This window comes from Eschrichtius robustus, chromosome 21, assembly GCF_028021215.1.
Source record: "Eschrichtius robustus isolate mEscRob2 chromosome 21, mEscRob2.pri, whole genome shotgun sequence".
Taxonomy (NCBI): domain Eukaryota; kingdom Metazoa; phylum Chordata; class Mammalia; order Artiodactyla; family Eschrichtiidae; genus Eschrichtius; species Eschrichtius robustus.
Genome location: NC_090844.1, coordinates 17464798 through 17485378, shown reverse-complemented (window position 1 = coordinate 17485378; position 20581 = coordinate 17464798). Strand labels below are relative to the sequence as shown.

The 20581-nt window shown below is 38.1% G+C and overlaps 1 protein-coding gene across 1 annotated transcript in view; it reads right to left on the bottom strand.

Annotated features, from left to right (window-relative positions):
* Nucleotides 1-2451: 2451 nt before the first annotated feature.
* ASAH1 (N-acylsphingosine amidohydrolase 1) overlaps nt 2452-20581 on the bottom strand; it is a 39951-nt gene continuing 21821 nt past the window's right edge. The window contains exons 3-14 of the mRNA XM_068532142.1: nt 19133-19223; nt 18638-18724; nt 14880-14958; nt 12124-12198; nt 11240-11285; nt 10522-10666; nt 9929-9983; nt 9718-9799; nt 4850-4981; nt 4620-4743; nt 4133-4189; nt 2452-2923 (exon numbers count right to left, since the gene is read on the bottom strand). Of these exons, the coding sequence (XP_068388243.1) occupies nt 2834-2923; nt 4133-4189; nt 4620-4743; nt 4850-4981; nt 9718-9799; nt 9929-9983; nt 10522-10666; nt 11240-11285; nt 12124-12198; nt 14880-14958; nt 18638-18724; nt 19133-19223 (1063 nt within the window). The 3' untranslated portion in view covers nt 2452-2833. The remainder of the gene's footprint in view (nt 2924-4132; nt 4190-4619; nt 4744-4849; nt 4982-9717; nt 9800-9928; nt 9984-10521; nt 10667-11239; nt 11286-12123; nt 12199-14879; nt 14959-18637; nt 18725-19132; nt 19224-20581) is intronic.

Below are 20581 nucleotides of genomic sequence, written 5' to 3'. Positions count from 1 at the left end.
TACTCAACTCTTGAAATCTAGGATCTAGCTGGATAGCCTATCAATTCTATGATTTTAAAAAAAGAAAAAAAAATAGGAGCTATAATCTCTTCTCCTAAACAAGCACTGAACGATTTTTAAAAAATCCATCATACTAGCTCTTGGCATACTGAGAGCTTAAGGAGATGACAGAAAAATATTTTCAGTATCAGATTATTTTGGCCATGGCAGATTTTCAACGTGAAAATGATTTGAAAAATATAAATTTTTACCTGGCTGCAAAGACAGCGATATTGTTCAGTACATACTGATTTGTTACAGATTCCCTTATTCCATCTAGCAACTGTAAATTAATGGGAAAAAACACATAATACTGAAAATCTATTTTCTACAGTCAAGACGATAAACTTAATTCTCTACTGATAATGACAGGGCAAGCCAATCATTAGGTGTTAGGTACACAAGGAAATATTTATTTTCAGTAACTAAGATGGAAAGTCTTACTTACTTATTCTGTTTGGCGATAATGGTTCATTGTACCTGAGTATGTGAAGAACAGAAACTGTTATTAACATCGTTTTTTCTCCTTGGTCATTGCTCCTGTGGGTAATGAGATTTCACTCACCCACACACACCTGGGCATGCATGGTCTTGCAAGTTGACATGTTAGAACACCCATCTCTTATCATAATATTTTGAAATAATGCTCTCACCCCAGTCTCATATCTGTATGTGGAAGTTGAAATTATTTGTTTAGCCCAGTGGGCTACTGTAGAGCATAATTTGAATTGATTATGTTTTCCTGAGACTGAAATAGGGTTGGCATTGAACTCAGGTGCTACATGTTTTCAAACTTAAACAAATTTACTGTCAGTGTGTAAGATACACATATGTATTATACAGATGTTATCTGTGTATAAAAATAACGTCCATTTGCCACTGACAGGCTATTTGGAGGCATCCGAGCTAGCTGCCCATGACTGCTTTAACAATGCGCATGCTTTCTGCAAATTAGTGTGTCGTCATTATTTTGAAATACTTATTAAGAAAACTTTTGAGTAGATTCACCCATGCATGTCTGTGAATAAAGAAAACTATAACGGTTCTGACGTCTCCAACAGCACCTGGAGGTCGGCTGCTACCTAACTGCCTCCTAAGCTGAGATGCAGTTTAAATCTGGATTCATAAAGCTAGAAGAAACCTTGGAGAAAACTGGGGTTAAACCCTCACTTGACAGAGGCAGACCTGAGGGTGTTGGAAGGCTTGGTGGCTTGTCCCAGGGCACGCAGCCGCGATGAAAGGCCTCCGGGTTCACTTTCCACCCAGAGCTCTGTGATGGTGCTTTCCAACCTTTTCGCATGCCATGGCGCACACAGAAAATGACAGTGTTTTAAGACACACTGAGGTAAACTGGAGGGGGCAAGGGACTTCATGAAAAATTCATGACATTTTCTATTAAAAAGTTATGAAACGTGTAAATTACAGAAGATTTTTAAACAAATTAATCGAATCTTGTTTTCAACACAAATCCTCTTGTAATTCTCCCTGCTTCACTGAGATAATACTAGCGTCACTGCAGTCGCACCACCTGTCGGGGGGAGAAGCTGCCTCTGGACACACTCGGTTGATACCACTGAGTTAGGGTTAGTCATGTAAGACTGTGACCATTTAGTCTTAAGTTGAATAACCCACCTCCATAACCCTTGTAATGTTAATTCAAATATTACATTCAGCTCGAATTTCTCCATAACCCCACCCTCAAACCAACACGTGAGGTACACACTCAGCCAGCACACATGACTGCTGACTGACACTTCTTCCAATGACTGTTTACTGAGTGTCACGAATACAGCTGACATTATACAGAAATGAAGTAGCTACAGTCTTGCCCAACTGGCATACATTTCAAAACTGTGAAGGTCTGAAAGGTTAACAAGTCCTATCAGCACTTCTCATAGATTTCTGAAAAACATTTTTAGTAACTATACTTAGTTAAAAAAAATACATATTTGATCAGAAGGAAAAACTAAAAATCTATTTATTAAATGAATGATACTTATGAGAGTTTAAAATAACAGTTCACTTCCCATTTCCCACTAGTCTTTGACCTGCTTATTTACTATTGATTCATAGAACCCGGGACTGTTTTTGAAATGTATTTAATAACTTCCTGGGGTTAGTGGGTGGTAGGTTAATTATGAAAAAGGAAACACTTCAATTCTGAGTATAAAAGACTGCCTTGCATACCGGTTACTTCAAGAACCCAAAAAGTACTTCTATTCAGAGTCAAAAGCCCATGTGCTGCCCATGAAGAGAAACATACAGGTGAATGCCTGTCTCATCCCCCGCCAATCAAAATTAGTGAAATACACTGCTGTCACAGACAGCAAAAACAATGGTATATTAATTTTAATAGAGCCAGGAAGAAAAGACAGAAACATACGAATATGTAGATAAAAGTGAAACACTGAATAATGTGGACTATTTATTACACAGATGTACAGGATTCTGTGGTCACAGAGAATCTTGCTTTATTCCATGGGGTGGGTCCCAAAATAGTTTTAATTGCCCATCCCCATCCCCAAATGAATCAGACTGAAATGAATCACTGTAAATTCTGGATGATTGTTGCACTTCACTAAAAGGAGTTATCTGTATATAAGGAAAATCAACCATTACGGCAAAAATAGCCTGTGAATTGTAAACATTACCAAGCAGGACAAGCTCACACCTCAAAGAGAACCTGCCCTGAGTCTCAGTCTTTGGAAGGAGATCAGACAGCTGTACTTCTCAGCCCCGTGTGAGCTCCCATCTTGATGTCATACAGGGCGCATCCTACAGGCCAGGTGTGTGCTCACCAACCTATACAGGGGTCTGGGCAGTCCCGCAGGTATGTTTCAAATTGGCCTTTGGTAACGTCTATCAAGGCTGTGTATACCGTCAGCTGAAAGAAAAGTTATTTTTACTTTAAGGATGTTTTCAATTCTAAGATGACCTGCCTCATATTAGCATTTCTTGTGGAATTGCTTATGAAGTTTCTTAACATTAAATAATTAATATATAATATATATGTGAAAAGACACAAAATAAGTATCATATAATATAAAGATCCAAAAATTAGTAAGTCAATAACAACTAAAACAACTGACTTCAGTAGAACCATTATTCCAGGGCACGATATAAGCAGGCGTGGGAGAGAATCTTCAGTTCTTTACAAGGTCTTAATTCTGAGCAGTATACTGCTTCACCACCAAAGCTTTAAGACTCACTTAACCCTCCTCAATGCACATTTTACAAAGACTAACGGTGTACTATGGAGTCTAAACAGTTTAGCTTCGGCTATGCTTATCCTGAAAGCATTTCTCACGCAGTGAGGGAAACTATGCAGGCATGCAGAAGGCACACACCCAACCCCCACAGGATGTGTAAGTAACCCAACTGTGAGCTCACACGAAGATGGTGTGGGCAAAATGAGAAGTATGGCGGGGTCAGTGGGCATAAGGAAGGCTTCCCTCAGGGGCCAGGTTCTCAGTCACATGCTAATGAACAGGACAGTTTGTTCTGGCAGAGGTGATGGAAGCACACTGATTTTAGGGAGGGTTTAGGAAAAGAACCAAGGAAAAGAAGAGAAGGAACAAATGGGGAAAATCAGGAATCAGAAATACACAAGAAGGGGCTATTGGCTATTGGCAAATTGGATGATCAGGACACTTCTGCATATTTTAGCTATAGAGAAGGGATAAGATAAAAGGATGTGATAACGTTTAAGAGAAACCCTAATCCACTAAGAAAGAAAGCTGTCTGAAAACACACTTCAGACTTTGTCAAGTATCAGGTGCAGCATACAACATTCGATTCCCCACAGACAGAGAAGTCAAGACTGACATGCTAGACTCAGTCCAAATGCCATGTAAGTAAAGCTGGAAATAACACTCTGACCAAACTGGATTATCAAGCTGCAGTGACCAACTTCTTTGTCACATTCCAAGAGTTACGGTTTTGGTCACACAAAAACATTTTAAAAAGCAGCCTTAAACTGAACATGACTTGGGATTCTAGCTCTGATTAATCCAAGACAACAGGGAAAGATAAAACATGGGATCAAATTCTTTTCCTAAAAGCAAATTAATTAATTATTTATTTAAAAAAATACCTTGTTGAGGACAGGTTTTGTTGACAGGACATCGTACATGGTTGCAAATGAGATATTCTAAAACACAAAAATAGTTCTTTTCAGTACATTAAATACAGATGTTGGCAGCCTTATCCATACAAATGGGTCATTAGACCAAGACATTCTTCAATCAACCTCCTCCCTTCCCCATAAAAGAATTTCCCTTGGGGTCACTGTTACAGGTGATGATTCTAATATATCACATTTTCTTTCTTTCTCTTCCTCCCCTCTTAAATTCTTGCCATTCAACTCCACAGAGTGGTGTCCAGCATTAGCTAAGAAACGAAAAAGTACGGCAAAATTTTGCTCTTTACATTAAAAACAAAACAGAAACTCGGTTGGGACTGTCCAGAGACACTGACTAACAGGAGGTTTATAAATTCTACAAAGGCCGATGAAAAATGCCAGAATGGAGATAACCTTTAATAGTCACCACTTCTTTCTGTATATGACACTGTGAATGTACCTCTTGAGTTGTCCGGTTTAGGCACATCTTTGCAGGTGTTCTGCGATTATCAAGGAAGAAGGGATTTTTCCAACGGTCATAATTTGTTTGTACCACATACCATATACCCTGCTTGGGGTCGAGTCTAGATACAAAAAGAGAGATTCCTCCTAGGTTTCATGCCTTAAACCTGTACATACGTCAGTCTATGCTTTACTGTCTGCTTATTTTGCTTTAACAAAGGTACTTACTCATATATATCCAAAGACTGTACTCTGTCTCGTGTAATCACACAACCCTGCCCAGACTTGTTGCCTCCCAGGATAAAGTATGCTGGGGCCAATATCTTGGTTTTGGTCAATATAGTCTTGGCTTCTTCATAACTATATAGAAACATTTGAAACAAAGGAAACATTTTTAGTTGACTTGGAATGGGAATTTTTTAGCTGTGGAAACGAAGGGGAAACAAATATCTGAGGAACACATTTTTTTTAAAAAGGATAGCGAACAACGGCTCAGGAAGAAACAATCCCTGACTCCTGTGTGGTGAAACACTGAGATCTGAAATGTTCCCTCTAACCTGAAGGACAAAAAAAAACAGTCTCAAGAGATAACCTTTCACACTTACAGTCTATACCTTTCACTCAACAACAGAACTAGGAAAAATAATATATATATATATATATATATATATATATATATAAGATAAGTGATCACAAAGCACCAAGCTGATCTCCCTGTGCTATGCAGCTGCTTCCCACTATCTATCTGTTTTACATTTCGTAGTGTATATATGTCCATGCTGCTCTCTCACTTCGTCCCAGCTTCCCCTTCCCCCTCCCCGTGTCAAGTCCATTTCCTACATCTGCGTCTTTATTGCTGTCCTGCCCCTAGGTTTGTCAGCACCATTTTTAAAAAAATATAGATTCCATATATATGTGTTACCATACGGTATTTATTCTTCTCTTTCTGACTTACTTCACTCTGTATGACAGACTCTAGATCCATCCACCTCACTACAAATAACTCAATTTCGTTTCTTTTTATGGCAGAGTAATATTCCATTGTATATATGTGCCACATCTTCTTTATCCATTCATCTGTTGATGGACACTTAGGTTGGTTCCACGTCCTGGCTATTGTAAATAGTGCTGCAATGAACATTGTGGTACATGACTCTTTGAATTACGGTTTTCTTAGGGTATATGCCCAGCGGTATTGCTGGGTCATATGGTTTTCTCAGGGTATATGACCCAGTGGTATTGCTGGGTTGTATGGTAGTTCTATTTTTAGCTTTTTAAGGAACCTCCATACTGTTCCCCATAGTGGATGCACCAATTTACATTCCCACCGACAGTGGAGGGTTCCCACTTTTCTCCACACCCTCTCCAGTATCTTATTGTTTGTAGATTTTTTGATGGTGGCCATTCTGACCGGTGTGAGGTGATACCTCATTGTAGTTTTGATTTGCATTTCTCTAATGATTAGTGATGTTGAGCATCCTTTCATGTGTTTGTTGGCAATCTGTGTATCTTCTTTGGAGAAATGTCTGTTTAGGTCTTCTGCCCATTTTTGGATTTGGTTGTTTGTTTTTTTGATATTGAGCTGCATGAGCTGCTTGTATATTTTGGAGATTAATCCTCTGTCAGTTGCTTCATTTGCAAATATTTTCTCCCATTCTGAGGGTTGTCTTTTCATCTTGTTTATGGTTTCCTTTGCTGTGCAAAAGTTTTTAAGTTTCATTAGGTCTCATTTGTTTATTTTTGTTTTTATTTCCATTTCTCTAGGAGGTGGGTCTAAAAGGATCTTGCTGTGATTTATGTCACAGAGTGTTCTGCCTATGTTTTCCTCTAAGAGTTTTATAGTGTCTGGCCTTACATTTAGGTCTTTAACCCATTTTGAGTTTATTTTTGTGTGTGGTGTTAGGAAGTGTTCTAATTTCATTCTTTTACATGTAACTGTCCAGTTTTCCCAGCACCACTTACTGAAGAGGCTGTCTTTTCTCCATTGTATATTCTTGCCTCCTTTATCAAAGGTAAGGTGACTATATGTGCATGGGGGTATTATGATTTAAATGAAGATTTTATTATACAAATTTTTCTTTTCTGTATGGGTGGGGATTTTTTTTTTACACCAAGAAAAATTCATAGATGCCCTTCATAGGGGCACTATCCCCAGAACTTTTTAAATAAATCATTTCATTTTCTTGCTATAAACATACACACACAAAACATGAAGAATTCCATGAGTGTCAAAGGTTCACCTAAGAAATTCTGAAATAGTTCCTCAGTGGAAGATAAAGCTGGGAAATATTTTAATATGAGTAATTTAAAGTAAACTATATTAAAAGGATCATACAGCATGATGGAAAGATGGTTCAACATCCACAAATCAATCAATTTGATACACCCATTAACAAAATGAAGGATAAAAATATGATCATCTTAATAGGTGCAGAAAAAGCATTTGACAAAATTCAACGTCCATTTATTCAACATCTCAAAAAAGTGGGTATAAAGGAAACATACCTCAACATAATAAGGGCCATATATGACAAGCCCACAGTTAACATCATACTCAGCAGTGAAAAGCTAAAAGCTTTTTCTCTAAGATTAGGAACAAGACAAAGTTGCCCACTCTTGCCATTTTTATTCAATACAGTATTGGCAGTATTAGCCAGAGTAATCAGGCAAGAAAAAGAAATAAAAGGTATCCAAATCAGAAAGGAAGAATTGGAATTGTCACTATCTGCAGATGACATAATACTCTATATAGAAATCCCTAAAGACTCCACCAAAAAAACTGTTAGGAATAATAAACTCAGTAAAGTTGCAGGACACAAAATCAGTATACAAAAATCAGTTGTGGTTCCATACACTAATAACGAACTATCAGAAAGAGAAATTAAGAAAACAATCCCATTTACAATTACATTAAAAAGAATAAAATAGGGCTTCCCTGGTGGCACAGTGGTTAAGAATCCTCCTGCCAATGCAGGGGACACGGGTTCGATCCCTGATCCGGGAAGATCCCACATGCCACGGAGCAACTAAGCCCATATATCACAACTACAACTACTGAGCCTGCGCTCTAGAGCCCACGAGCCACAACTACTGAGCCCACATGCCACAACTACTGAAGCCCATGTGCCTAGAGCCTGTGCTCCGCAACAAGAGAAGCCACTGCAATGAGAAGCCCACACACAGCAACAAAGACCCAATGCAGCCAAAAATAAATAAATAAATGTATATATATATTAAAAAAATCTCTATAAAAAAGAATAAGATACATGGGAATAAATTTAACCAAGGAGGTGAAAGACCTGTACAGTGAGAACTGTAAGACACTGTTGAAAGAAGCAGAAGGAGACACAAATGAACAGAAAGATACTCCACTGTCATGGACTGGAAGAATTAATGTTAAAATGTCCAAACTACCCAAAACAATCTACAGGTTCACGGCAATCCCTATCAAAACTCCAAAGGCATTCTTCACAGAAACAGAACAATCCTAAAATCTGTGTGGAATCACAAAAGGCCCTGAATAGCCAAAGCAATCTTGAAAAAGAAGAATAATTATATTCCACACTGTATTACAAAGCTATAGTAATCAAAACAATGGTACTGGCATAAAAACAGACACATAGATCAATGGAACAGAATAGAGAGCCCATAATTAATTTATGAAAAAAGAAGCAAGAATATACATTGGAGAAGGACAGTCTCTTCAATAAATGGTGTTTGGGAAACTGGACAGCCACATGCAAAAGAATGAAACCAAACCACAATCTTACACCATACACAAAAATCGAAATGGATTAAAGACTTAAATGTAAGACCGGAAATCATAAAACTCCTAAAGGAGAACACAGGCAATAAGCTCCTTGACACTGGTCTTGGCAGTGAGTTTTTGGACTTGACACCAAAACAAAGGCAACAAAGACAAAAATAAACAAGTGGGAATACCTCAAACTAAAAAGCTTCTAAACAAATAAAACTGTCAACAAAATGCAAAGGCAACCCAGTGAATGGGAGAAAATATTTGCAAATCATATATCTGATAAGGGGTTAATATCCATAATATATCTGGAACTCATACCACTCAATAGCAAAAAAAAGACAACCTGATTAAAAAATGGACAGAGGACCCGAATAGACATTTTTCCAAAGATGGCCAACAGGTGCATGAGAAGGTGGGAAATGCAAATCAAAGCCACAATAAGGTATCTCACATGTCAGACGGGCTACTATCAAAGAGACAAGGGGTAACAAGTGTTGGCCAGGGCGGGGAGAAAAGGGAACCCTTGTGCACTGTTTGTGGGAATGTAAATCGGTGCAGCCACTATGAAACCACGAGTATGGAGGTTCCTCAAAAAGCTAAAACCACCATTACCACCACCACCAGTCCCACTTCTAAGTATTTATCTGAAGGACATGAAAACACTAACTCAGAAAGATGTCTGCAGCCCCACATTTACCGCAGCACTATTTACACTAAGCCAAGTTATGGAAACAACCTAAGTGTCCATCTAAGGACAGATGGATAAAGAAGATGTGGTACATATACACAGAGTATTACTTAGCCAAAAAAAAAGAATGAAATCTTGCCATTTGTGACAACATGGATGGACCTTGAGAGCATTTTGCTAAATGAAATAAATCAGAGAAAGACAAATACCGTGTGATCACACTTATAAGTGGAATCAAAAAACAAACAAAAGAATTCATAGATACAGAGAACAAACTGGTGGTTGACTGGGGGCGGGTGGTGACAGGTGGGCAAAATGGGTGAAGGGTCAAAAGGTACAAACTTGCAGTTATAAAATATGTATAAGTCCTGGGGATGTCATGTATATCATAGTGACTACAGTTAATAATACTGTACTGCATATTTGAAAGTTGCAAAGAAAGGAAATCTTAAAAGTTCTCATCAAAAGGAAAAAGAAATGTGTAACTACATGTGGTGATGGACGTTAACTAGACTTATTGTGGTGATCATCATGCCATATATACAAGTATCTAAACATCTTGTAGTACATCTTAAACTAATATGTCAATTGTATCTCAAGAAAAAAATAAAATAACAAATATTAAATCTGATAATAAAGCAACCAGATTACCTTGTGCTGTTTTCCAGAACTGATCTAATGATGAACCCTATCCACTTGGCATCTTTCTTTCCCAAAATCCATTCTATGACACCTGGAAGAGATCAAACACACACAGTGTCACAGGTCCTAGAAGAGATTAAACTATTAACCAGAAGGCACAGTAGCCCTCCTCTTAAAACAGCTATGAAATTCCCATTTTATTTAAGAACTCTCTACTCACCCATAAAACCACCATTTGTACTGAAACGCTCATTGAGCGTAAGACTAAATAGTCCCTGAAAAGAAAACAAAGCAACGTCAGAAACCTCAACCATCCTGTTTAAGGCCCTCTCACTGTGCCATTTTACACTGTTATATCAGGTCCTGGATTGGGGAATTGAGCCGGGGTCGGGGGAGAAAAATCAAAACCATGATACTATCACCTTCTATTAACAGAGCTTTTTTAGAAGTTCAAAGCATTTTTCACATGTACTGTGTGAGGTAAGTAGGTGGGATGTTGTTGGCCACAATTTTCTGACCAGGAAACTTACGTGCAGAGACTTAATGACTAACTTGCTTGAGGGGCAGACCCATGGCCAGATTCCAGATTTACACTCCCAGCCCTTGAGACCCACCACATGCTTTATCTCCACAAAAGGCTCCGAAACCTCCACTTCCTACTCTTCTCTACCACGTGAGCTCAAACCTAAGAAGGAAGGCAACAAGTACAATGCCATGAACTGGGGCTTCATATGCTTTTTAGGTCCTCATTTCCTTAGACTCCACCTTTCGCAGAGAGCTACCTGTAAAATTATGTAACAATAGATTCCTTACTGGTTTGAATCCTGTTAACATGCCCACATAGCCAGCAAAGCCTGCCGCCTTGAAGACAGTTTTACTGTTTCTTTGGAAGTCCAAATTCACTGTTAAAGGTTTTAGTTCCTCAGTTATGACCCAGGTATTATTATTTACATTCCACCTACAAAAGACAAATTTCAGTGACATTTAATAACAATGATAATAATGATGAATATGGTAATGATGGTCAGGCATTACACCATGTGCTTTATCTACCTAATTAATCCCTAATGATCAATCCTCACAAGGATTTTTCAATATGGGTAGTTTGAGCCTCCATTTTCCACATGATAAAACTGAGGCTCAGAGAAGTTAAGTAACTCCCCCAACATGACACAGCCTATATTAGCAAACCCCAGGTTAGTATTTAGGTCTCTAATTACAAAGCCCTGTTATATTTTTTTCAGAAAGGTCAAGAAGACACATGAAATAGAATGCTACTCTCCCTTCTAAGCAATAAACTAGACGTGCATCTAGGGCCTTCAAGCATGCTCCAGATTTCTGTTCACTGGGTGCACCTCAGCTACAAACTCTCAAATAACTGAATAAGAGTGTGCCCACCTGGTCTCAAAACTAAGGAATCTAGGATCTCTACTTCTGGTCATATTCTGGGAATGACTTGGGACTTACTTTTCATCAGTGTAATACAACCTACTCTTCTTAGGGACTGAGACACACCACATTTTTTACTTACCCAAGAAATACTCCAAAATCCATGTTTCGTGCATGTAGTAGATGACCTAATTCAAAGTAAGCAGAAGAGACATGTAACAGCAATTATGACAGTATGATTGATTCTAAACCAAAGCTGGACACTTAATTTTGGTTAAGTGATATTCCCAACTGTTCAATCCAACAATAAGAATTAAGCAGCATCTCATATCATAGGCTGTAACAAGATCAAACTGCTGTCCCTGTCACATTGGCCAGATTCCCCCCCCAATACCTGAGAGCACGGGGTTCCAGAGAACTGAGACTGGAATATGGGACAAGGGTAGGTGGTCATTTTGTGGTTCACTATTACACAGTCCTACTCAGACACAGCTATCTCAGCCTCATCTAATGCAACTTACCAACATGCTTCCCTTCAGGGATTGTCACCTACAGCTATACCCAGAGTACAGGTCAAAAATAAGAGTGAATCAGGGTAAATCATCCTGTGCCTTGTACACTGGGGACTTGTCAGGAAAAACATGGAAAAGTGAGCACAGGGTCCCTTGGCTGGAAAATGATGGGAGAAAGTCTGTCCCGCCCCTGTGAGTACTTATATCAAATCATAAATAGGGGTATAAGTAGACTATGAAGAATAGTAAGAATGTTTATAATCCTGAAACACTTCTTCCAAGAGTTTTGCATACCTGAATTAAACTTTAGTAGGCATTACAGTGGTCTTAAAATAAGAATAGCTTTCAATTCACTTTCAAAAACTTACCAAGGTCTGTAAAACCATATGCAACATGCACATGGTATTTACATAGTAAGCCTGTATTTTACAAGTTCTAATTTCATTTCTTTAAAGATTTTTCTTCTACTTTGTACTTTGTACCACCCACCTTCCCTCAGCACACGTTTATTTACCTTCTTTGTCTTCTGTTATTATTGAAGTACAAATGGTAAAAAATTCATAGAAAATATTGAATGAAATAATCTCTCCTATGAGAAAAGACAGGAAAATTTTGGTCAATATATAGAACCATGACATTGTTAGAAAATTCTTATTTAAGAAAAGGTTGAAATATCATCGCCGTGTGAGTTTTTGCCAGGGCATACGTAAGTGTCCGCAGACAGTCTGAGTGAGTCTGAACGGCTGGTTGGGTGGAGATGTCTCACTAGCCTGTACTCTCTGCAGACTCAAGATGAAACGAGTCCCCAGAGAAGCAGCTATTGGACAAGCTGAACCTCTGGGCATGTTGGAATTATACGGCAACATAATGTTCACATTTTTCGTCAATATGCTTCATTTTAGTTTTCTTTGGAGGGCTCAAATATGATAATTTAATACATCTGGGTGTTGGTTGGATGCCGAAAATGTATTTTGCCCAGGTTTTTAGAGTGTGACTAATATTTCTAAGGTGAGAAAAGAGACAATAAGTGTTGAGCTTATCAAGAAATTCCATTGTAAAACATTTTAATTTTTGAACATTTTTCCTAACCTGTACAATAATGATACCACTCAGCCTTTAATTTGAAGGTATACAACACACTTTTTCTCTGTTCCATTTCATGTTAACATGTTAAGCGTAATGTTTTTTTCCCACCCTAATGTTTATTTTATTTCCATTTGATTTCTATTTTGGTGAAATTCCACTCTTATTTTATTATGACTCATGTGTTAACCTTCTCAATCCATTTTTCTCTTGAGATATTTATACGTGGTATTCATTTGCTAGAGTCCTTTACATAATAAAGGAATTAAAGACATTTCTCATATAGACTGAAAAAATATATTTCTAGTATGTTAATTATATTTTTAAAGAAGCAAAAACAAAAAAAATTAGCCACTTTTGTTGATAAATACTATTGATTTTTAGAAATTCTCAGTCATCTCTTGTAAAACCAAGGTATATAGAGTTTACTTAAAGTAACAACTCTATTGATTTGATGGCTTAAAAATAAAACTTTGGGGTGGCAGAAAAAGTCTTTTTCATTAAATTAAGTGCTATAAATTGGAAATGGAAATTTTAAAAATAGCTTCCAAAAACATCAATACTTAAGGATATGATGATTATGAAGAATATGATAAATGATGTAACAAAGGATCTGATGAATGAATGATATGCAAGACCTCTTCCCTGAAAATAAAAAATACTGCTCAGAGAAATCAATAACCTAAATAAATGCTGAAATCTCATATACCAAGTTTGTGGCTTGGAAAACTCAGTATTATAATCCCACTGAAAATATCAGTAGGCTCTTTTGTCAAGTTGATTCTCAAATTTATGTGGAAATGCAAAGGGTCTAGAATACCTAAGAGAATTTTAAAGAAAAAAAGTTAGAAAACTTACACTACCTAATATTAAGACTTACTATAAAGCTTTAGTAATTGCAGTAGCATGGTATTGGTGTAAGGAAAGACAAACAGACAAATGAAACGAGGTGGAAAGTCCCCAGATAGAATCAGATACATGCAATCATGTGATTTATATCAAAGGCACCACTGCAATTTACTGAGGGAATGATAGTCTTTTTAATAAACGGTGTTGTCAATTGGAAAAAACTTGAACCTTGATCCCTAACTCATACCATATGCAAAAGTTAACTCAAGATACACAATGGGCCTATATGTAAAAAGTAAACAAAAAACATACAGAAGAAAACATAGAAGAATATGTTTGGGGGTAGGCAAAGATCACTTAAATGGACATAAAAAGCACTACCCATCAAAAAATTGAAAAACTGGACTGCATTAAAATTAAGAATTTCTGTTCATCAAAAGACACCAATAAGAAAATAAATGCAAGCTACAGTGTGGGAGAAGATGTTCGGCATACATATATCTGACAAAGGACCTGTATCAGTATACATATAAAGAATTCCTTCAAACCAATAAAAATGGGTATTAGATTTAACAAGCACAATGAAGGAAGGAGGGAGGGAGGGAGGAAGAGAAGAAGAAAGGAAGGAAAAAAGGAAAAGGTCAATAAACTGTTCAATCTCATTAGTCATCAGGGAAATGCAAATTAAACAATAATGGGCGAATATAACACACCCGACAAAATGGCCCAAATAAAAAAGACTGAGACTATCACGTGGAGAGTTAGCAAGTGGAGAAAACGAAAACTCTTGTACTAGGTTGACTGTCAGTGGGTACAGTCACTTTGGAAAACTGGCTGGCAGAGTGTACAAGGCTAAACATATAGCTACCCTGTGACCCAGGACATAGCGCAGAGAAATGAGTGCGTATGCCCATCAAAGCACATGTACAAGAGTGTTCATAACTGCTTTATTCTTAATATCCCAAATCTGGAAACAACAAATATCCTATTCATACAATAGCCTACTACCTATAATGATAAGTGCAAGAAACCAGACAACAGTTCATACTGTTCGGCTCTATTTGTAAGACGTTCAAGAGGCAAAATTAATCTACAGTGAAGTCAGAATAATGGTTAACAGAGGACTCAGAACTGTGTGAAAGTGCAGGATGGAGCATGCTGGATTGCTGGAATTTATTTCTGTATCTTGTTCTGAGTTGTGATTACATGTATCTATGCGTTTAAAAAATTCTACTGTATACTTAAGATCTGTGCACTTTATTGTATGTATACCATACCTCAATAAAAAAATTTTAAGTACTTTATCCAATTTTTTAAAAGCTGTGAAGTGAACTTTACCTAAAGGTATTTCAGTAACTGCTGCAATCCCCTTCATTTCCTCCTCGAAAGGCCCAGGAAAGTTGCCAAGTAGACCAGGCTGAAAAACAAATACATTAACAGTCATTCAGCCTAAAGTGTGGCTTTGAGATTTGGTTCTTTTACATATAATTTGTACTAGCTATTGCTGCCATAATAGGTGATCAAAGCTTACTTTTGAACGCACTTTCACATCATGTATTTCTAGAAGATTCTATGTGATACTCACTATTGGGCCCCTATAACTCTTGCTTGTGTACCCCATAAACTCATCTCAAGTACTAGGCAGAGACCTATGATTCTCAGATTGTTTTTTCCTGCCTTATAGTTCACCCTATTCTCTAGAGAGATGAACTGGAGTAGTTCCACTTGGATGTCCTAACATGGCTCACAACACAGACACATCACAACAAGCCCTCCTCATCTCTGCTCAAACTTGCCCTCCAGCCATTAGCGTCACACTCTCATTACTGCTGTCCTTCCTGAACCGTGGTTTCGCTTTCTGAGGTTCCAGTTACCCGTGGTCAACCACAGCCCAAAATATTAAATGGAAAATCCCGGAAGTAAACAATTCATGAGTGCTAAATTGCATGCCATTCTGAGTAGCACGATGAAATCTCCTGCCATCCTACCCTGTCCCACCTGGGGTCCCCAACCACTGACACTGTCCGCTCCTGACATTCAACCATCAGCTTTGTCATGGCTTGATGATCCAGGATCACCAGAAGCACATGCTCCTCCTTCTGAAGTAATGTCAGGTCACTAGTAGCCTAATGGTACGTCACAATGCCCACTTCATTCACCTCACGTCACCTCATCATGTAAACATTTAATCATCTCACATCGTCACAGGAAGAAGGGTGAGTACAGGACAGTACGACAGCTTGAGAGAGAGAGCACATTCACATGACTTTTATTACACTGTACTGTTATAATTGTTCTATTTTATTATTAGTTGTTGTTAATCTCCTACTGTGCCTAATTTAAAAATTAAACTTATAGGTGTGTATTTATAGGAAAAAAATAAAGTACACATAGGGTTCAGTACTATCTACGGTTTCAGGCATCCACTGGGGGTCTTCGAATGTATCTCCCAAGGATGAGGGGTACTAGTGTACTATTCCCTTCCTACACTCATAGCAACAAATCTGTATTCTAGTGATTCACAAAACATTTGTCATGGTTAACAGCCAATCTTAGGCTGAGATGCATTACCACATCCTGTTAGCAAACACTGGACACATGAGCAAATTCAATGGTGGACATACATACATTTTTTTTGCATGGTTTGATTTATATACATCATTAAGCGATTACCAAAATAAGTTCAATGAACATCCATCATCTCATATAAATATAAAATTCAAAAAAAAAGAAAAAAATTTTTTTCTTGTGATGAGAACTCCTAGGATTTTCTCCTTAACAACTTTCATATGTAACACACAGCAGCGTTAATTACAATCATCATGCTGTACATTACATCCCTAGTACTTATTTATCTTGTAACTGAAGTTTGTAACTTTTGAACACCTTCATCCAATCCACCTTCCCAAATCTGATCTCTTTTTCTACGAGTTACTTTGTTTTTGAAGTATAATTGACCTACAACACTATGTTAGTTCCCAGTACACAACACGGTGATTCAATATTCTATACATTTAAAAATGATCCAGTCTAGTTTTATCTGTCACCATAAAAAGACGTTAAATTATTATTATTAATTATATTCCCCACACTGTGCATTTTATACCCATGACTCTTTTATTTTGTAACTTTAAGTTTGTACCTGTTAATCTCCCTCACCTGTTCCTCTCCTCCCCCCAACCCCTCTCCCCTCTGGCAACTACCTGTTTATTCTCTGTATGTATGACTCTGTTTCTGTTTTCTTAACGTTTGTTCATTTGTTTTGTTTTTTAAATTCCACATATAAGTGGAAACATACAGTATCTGTCTTTCTCTGACTTATTTCACTTAGCATAATACCGTCTAGGTCTTTCCATGTTGTCGCAAATGGCAGGATTTCATTCTTTTTTACGTCTGAGTATTATTCCATTGTATGTATATATATGCCACATCCTCTTTACCCATTCATATATACTTTTATTCTCAACTGCAACTATTCACTAACAATTAGATCAAGAATTAAGCTTACAGCCTCTTGCTAAGATAATGTGTTTAAGGTTTGCAAGTCTCATTTTTCACCAACTTGGTATTTATATGTAATGTAATCTAACTAAGCAAATCATTTTTCCGCCTAGGAATTCAAAGCATTGCACAAGTGGAATACTCCTGCCAATTTAACAAACGAAAATGACTTACTGAACATTTGTTTACCATTTTTTACATGCAAGCACTGGGCTTTACATACAGTAAGTCGTTTAACCCTCACAACCACCATATGAAATATGTATGTATTATTAGTAAATTCTCCCTGGTGAGAAATCTGAAGTTGCATATGTTAAGAAACTTGTCGAAGGACACACAGCTAGTGTGTGACTGATCTAACCTTAAAATCCAATGTTTAAAGAACAAACAAAACCCCTAATGTCTGATTGCGAAGTCTGGGCACCTAAACCGTCTGCATGCTGCCCTCCCTGCTGACACGGAGCTTAGGGGGATTAGGGCACCTGGGGCATCTGGGGGCCTCTTCTGCTACTGCTTCTGCCAACATTTGTATTTTGGGGAAGTCTGGTGAGTATGAACACAAAGGATAGCCTTAATCAAAGGCTCTGAGAGCATAAACATGAGGAATAACAGGTTTGGTGGTTGGCAGGTACAAGTGTCATAGGGATGGTGTGCCCAGAACGTCCAGCCTCTAGGACAATGATTCTCGACCAGGGATGGCTTTCCCCCCAGGGGAGATCTGGTGAAGTCTAGAGACATTTTTGGTTGTCACAACTGAAGGGGTGCTACTGGCATCCAGCGAGTCGAGGCCAAGGGTGCTGCTCAACAACCTACAATGCACAGACAGTGCCCACAACAAAGTGTTACCCAGTCCCACGCCATCACTACTGAGGTTAAAACAGCTGCCCTAGGGCCTCGGGTTCCTCCCCAGTCCTTTGCACCCTGCCAGCCGGCGAGGGCCCCAACGCAAAGACTGAAAGAGGATGATGAGGATCTCTCTGGGGGTTCTAGGGGCCAGGCCCTAGATTTTCCACTGGTTTCATCTAAATTAAAAAAGGGTCTGAGAAATGGAATCTTCCTGCATGACCAAGAAATGAAATGGTCTGGTGAATGTACAAAGACATGAAACACACAACCCAAGTGCGTTTCAGTGGTCACAGCTACTGAGGGGCAGGGCTGGGCTGAGCATGTCATTTGGTCGTATCTAGAACATCTCTCAGTGTCTTGACATACTCAGGCAAAGTACTTAAGAAAAACCCCAAATTTTCAATAGTGAACTTGCAAACCTAAGTACACATAACAGAAGGAAATGCTGTACTCCCAGATGAAATATGGATATTTGCCCAATGCTCTGTAAAACAGTTCATACTTTTATAAAACAATAAAGTGCAGCTAACTGCCAACATTTGCCATGCTATTTCATGTCGTCCTATTACTGTCATATTACCAAGCCCCAGAATTTTAAGTCCCTCTGAAGTTTTGACAGTAGTCTGGAATAAAAGCAAACTTGTCCAAATTATGCCTTTAAATAAATAACAGCGCCTTTGCTGAACTCCTGTGTGTATATGTGTACCTGTGTGTGTTTAACATTTACTGTAGGAAATAATATTTCTTACCAACTTTTGATCCACTAACTGCACAATTTTTCCACTTGGCTCAAATGCATTTATCATATTTTTCAGGGAATTCACTATAACTTTTAGCTGAAAAATAAATTTAAAAATTGATAAGAGACATAAAGAAGTGTTGACATTTAAGATTAACACTGGTATAATGAAAACAGATATAGACCTTTTGACTTACCCATATGCAGCTAAATAAAGGAGTACTATTTAAAAACGTATACGTAAACACATCTTTAACATGACATTTGATTAACCATTTAGATGATGCATATGATATGAGATAAAGAAACAAAGGCAAAGGCTAGTAAAAAGAGCAAGATGCTACAGAGAAATGACATCTTTCCTCTACTATCATTTATTGTAAATGGCAGAGAACCATGGAAAGCAGATTCTTAAAATACTTGGTACATAATATCATGATATGTTCTTCAAATGCAATTATATCCAGTAAAGTCAGAAACAAAAGATTTAAGAATCATAGCATACCGCTGGTGCCTTGTCAACCATCAATTCATGCCATCTTTTGTACGGTGGTAAATCGAGATTTATAGTGTACCACGGAACCGGACCCCTATAGCTGTAATGAGAGGGGTATCATCTTGAAATGTTAAAAGCAGTTTTTTGATGATGGTTAGATAGTTACACCTATATGGATATGTTAGAGACATATTCTTAATAACAACAGAGAAACTGGTACTCAAACCAGAACTCGCAAAAAAAGCTCATTTCCCACGCAGTGCTTCTGCCCTATGTTGCATATACAATCACAAGTCATTTTAGAAATCCTAGAATAGAATTATATGTTCTAGAAGGTTAATGTGTCGTGGTGATAGGCAAAATAATCAACTTTGGCTCAAGAGCTATACGTAACCTGAATATCACTGCTAGAAAATATCTGCCCTTTTTTCCCTCCTAAATCTCTACGAAGATTTAGTCTAGGCTCTGGGCACTTCTCCAGTTGGTTTCCCAGTCTCAGAATTCCCTCTTAGACAGTCTAACACTACTGTCAAATCACTGACTCCAGCGCTGGCTTCAGTAAGGTCACTTTTTAAGCCCCCAGAGTGGCAACACAGTGTATGAGTTTCCCATGACTGGCTTTAAGAAACTTCACTATTCCCTCGGTCATGCTACTCTTCCTACTGTACTCCCTCTCTTTCCTCTCTTCTCATTCTTCTGTAGTAAGTCCAAGCCCAAGCACTGTTTGATCATACCCATTCCCCAAAGTCCTAGTCCTCAGTCTACACACAGCAATTTCTACTATGAGGATATAGCAACATCCACTCCCGTACCCGTGGAGCTGGGCCGTATTCCTGACGGATGAACTCTACAACTATTCTCTGTCGCCATAGAAACGTTATCTTCTGGCACTTGTTACTGAACTGAAATAGCCTCTAAGGGTGTGCCAGTCAGTGACTGATCAGCTTAAAGTGGCCTAAAAATAGCCAGCATTTGCTCCCTTACTGCCCTGCTCCAGAGAAGCACAGGTGAGGTCTGGTGGGTACTACAGTGTTACCAGGCTCTTAAACATACAGACATAAATCCAGACTTACGTGCACAGTGGGGATGGGTTAAGGGAGTATGAGTTAGTCCCTAAAAGTCAAGAGTTGGGGTCCTATCTATACTTCTAGAGTCATGAATAATTATTTGATTCACACTGCTGAGCTTGGGCCCTGGGTGTATGTATATGGTTCTATGAAACTGTTAACCAGAAGCCACTCACGCTGTGATTTAGACAAAAAAGGAAAGCACATGCAATTCTGGAAACATACATTTAAACCAAATCGCAAGACTGAATTTTGTTTTTCTCAAAGCACTTTCAACCTCCCATTTCCTTAGTAGCTGATCTCTATATTAAATACTGTAACACTTAAATCCCAGAAAAAAGCTTTATATAAAAACAAATGAATTCAACTTCTAACCGTAATTTCACACGTG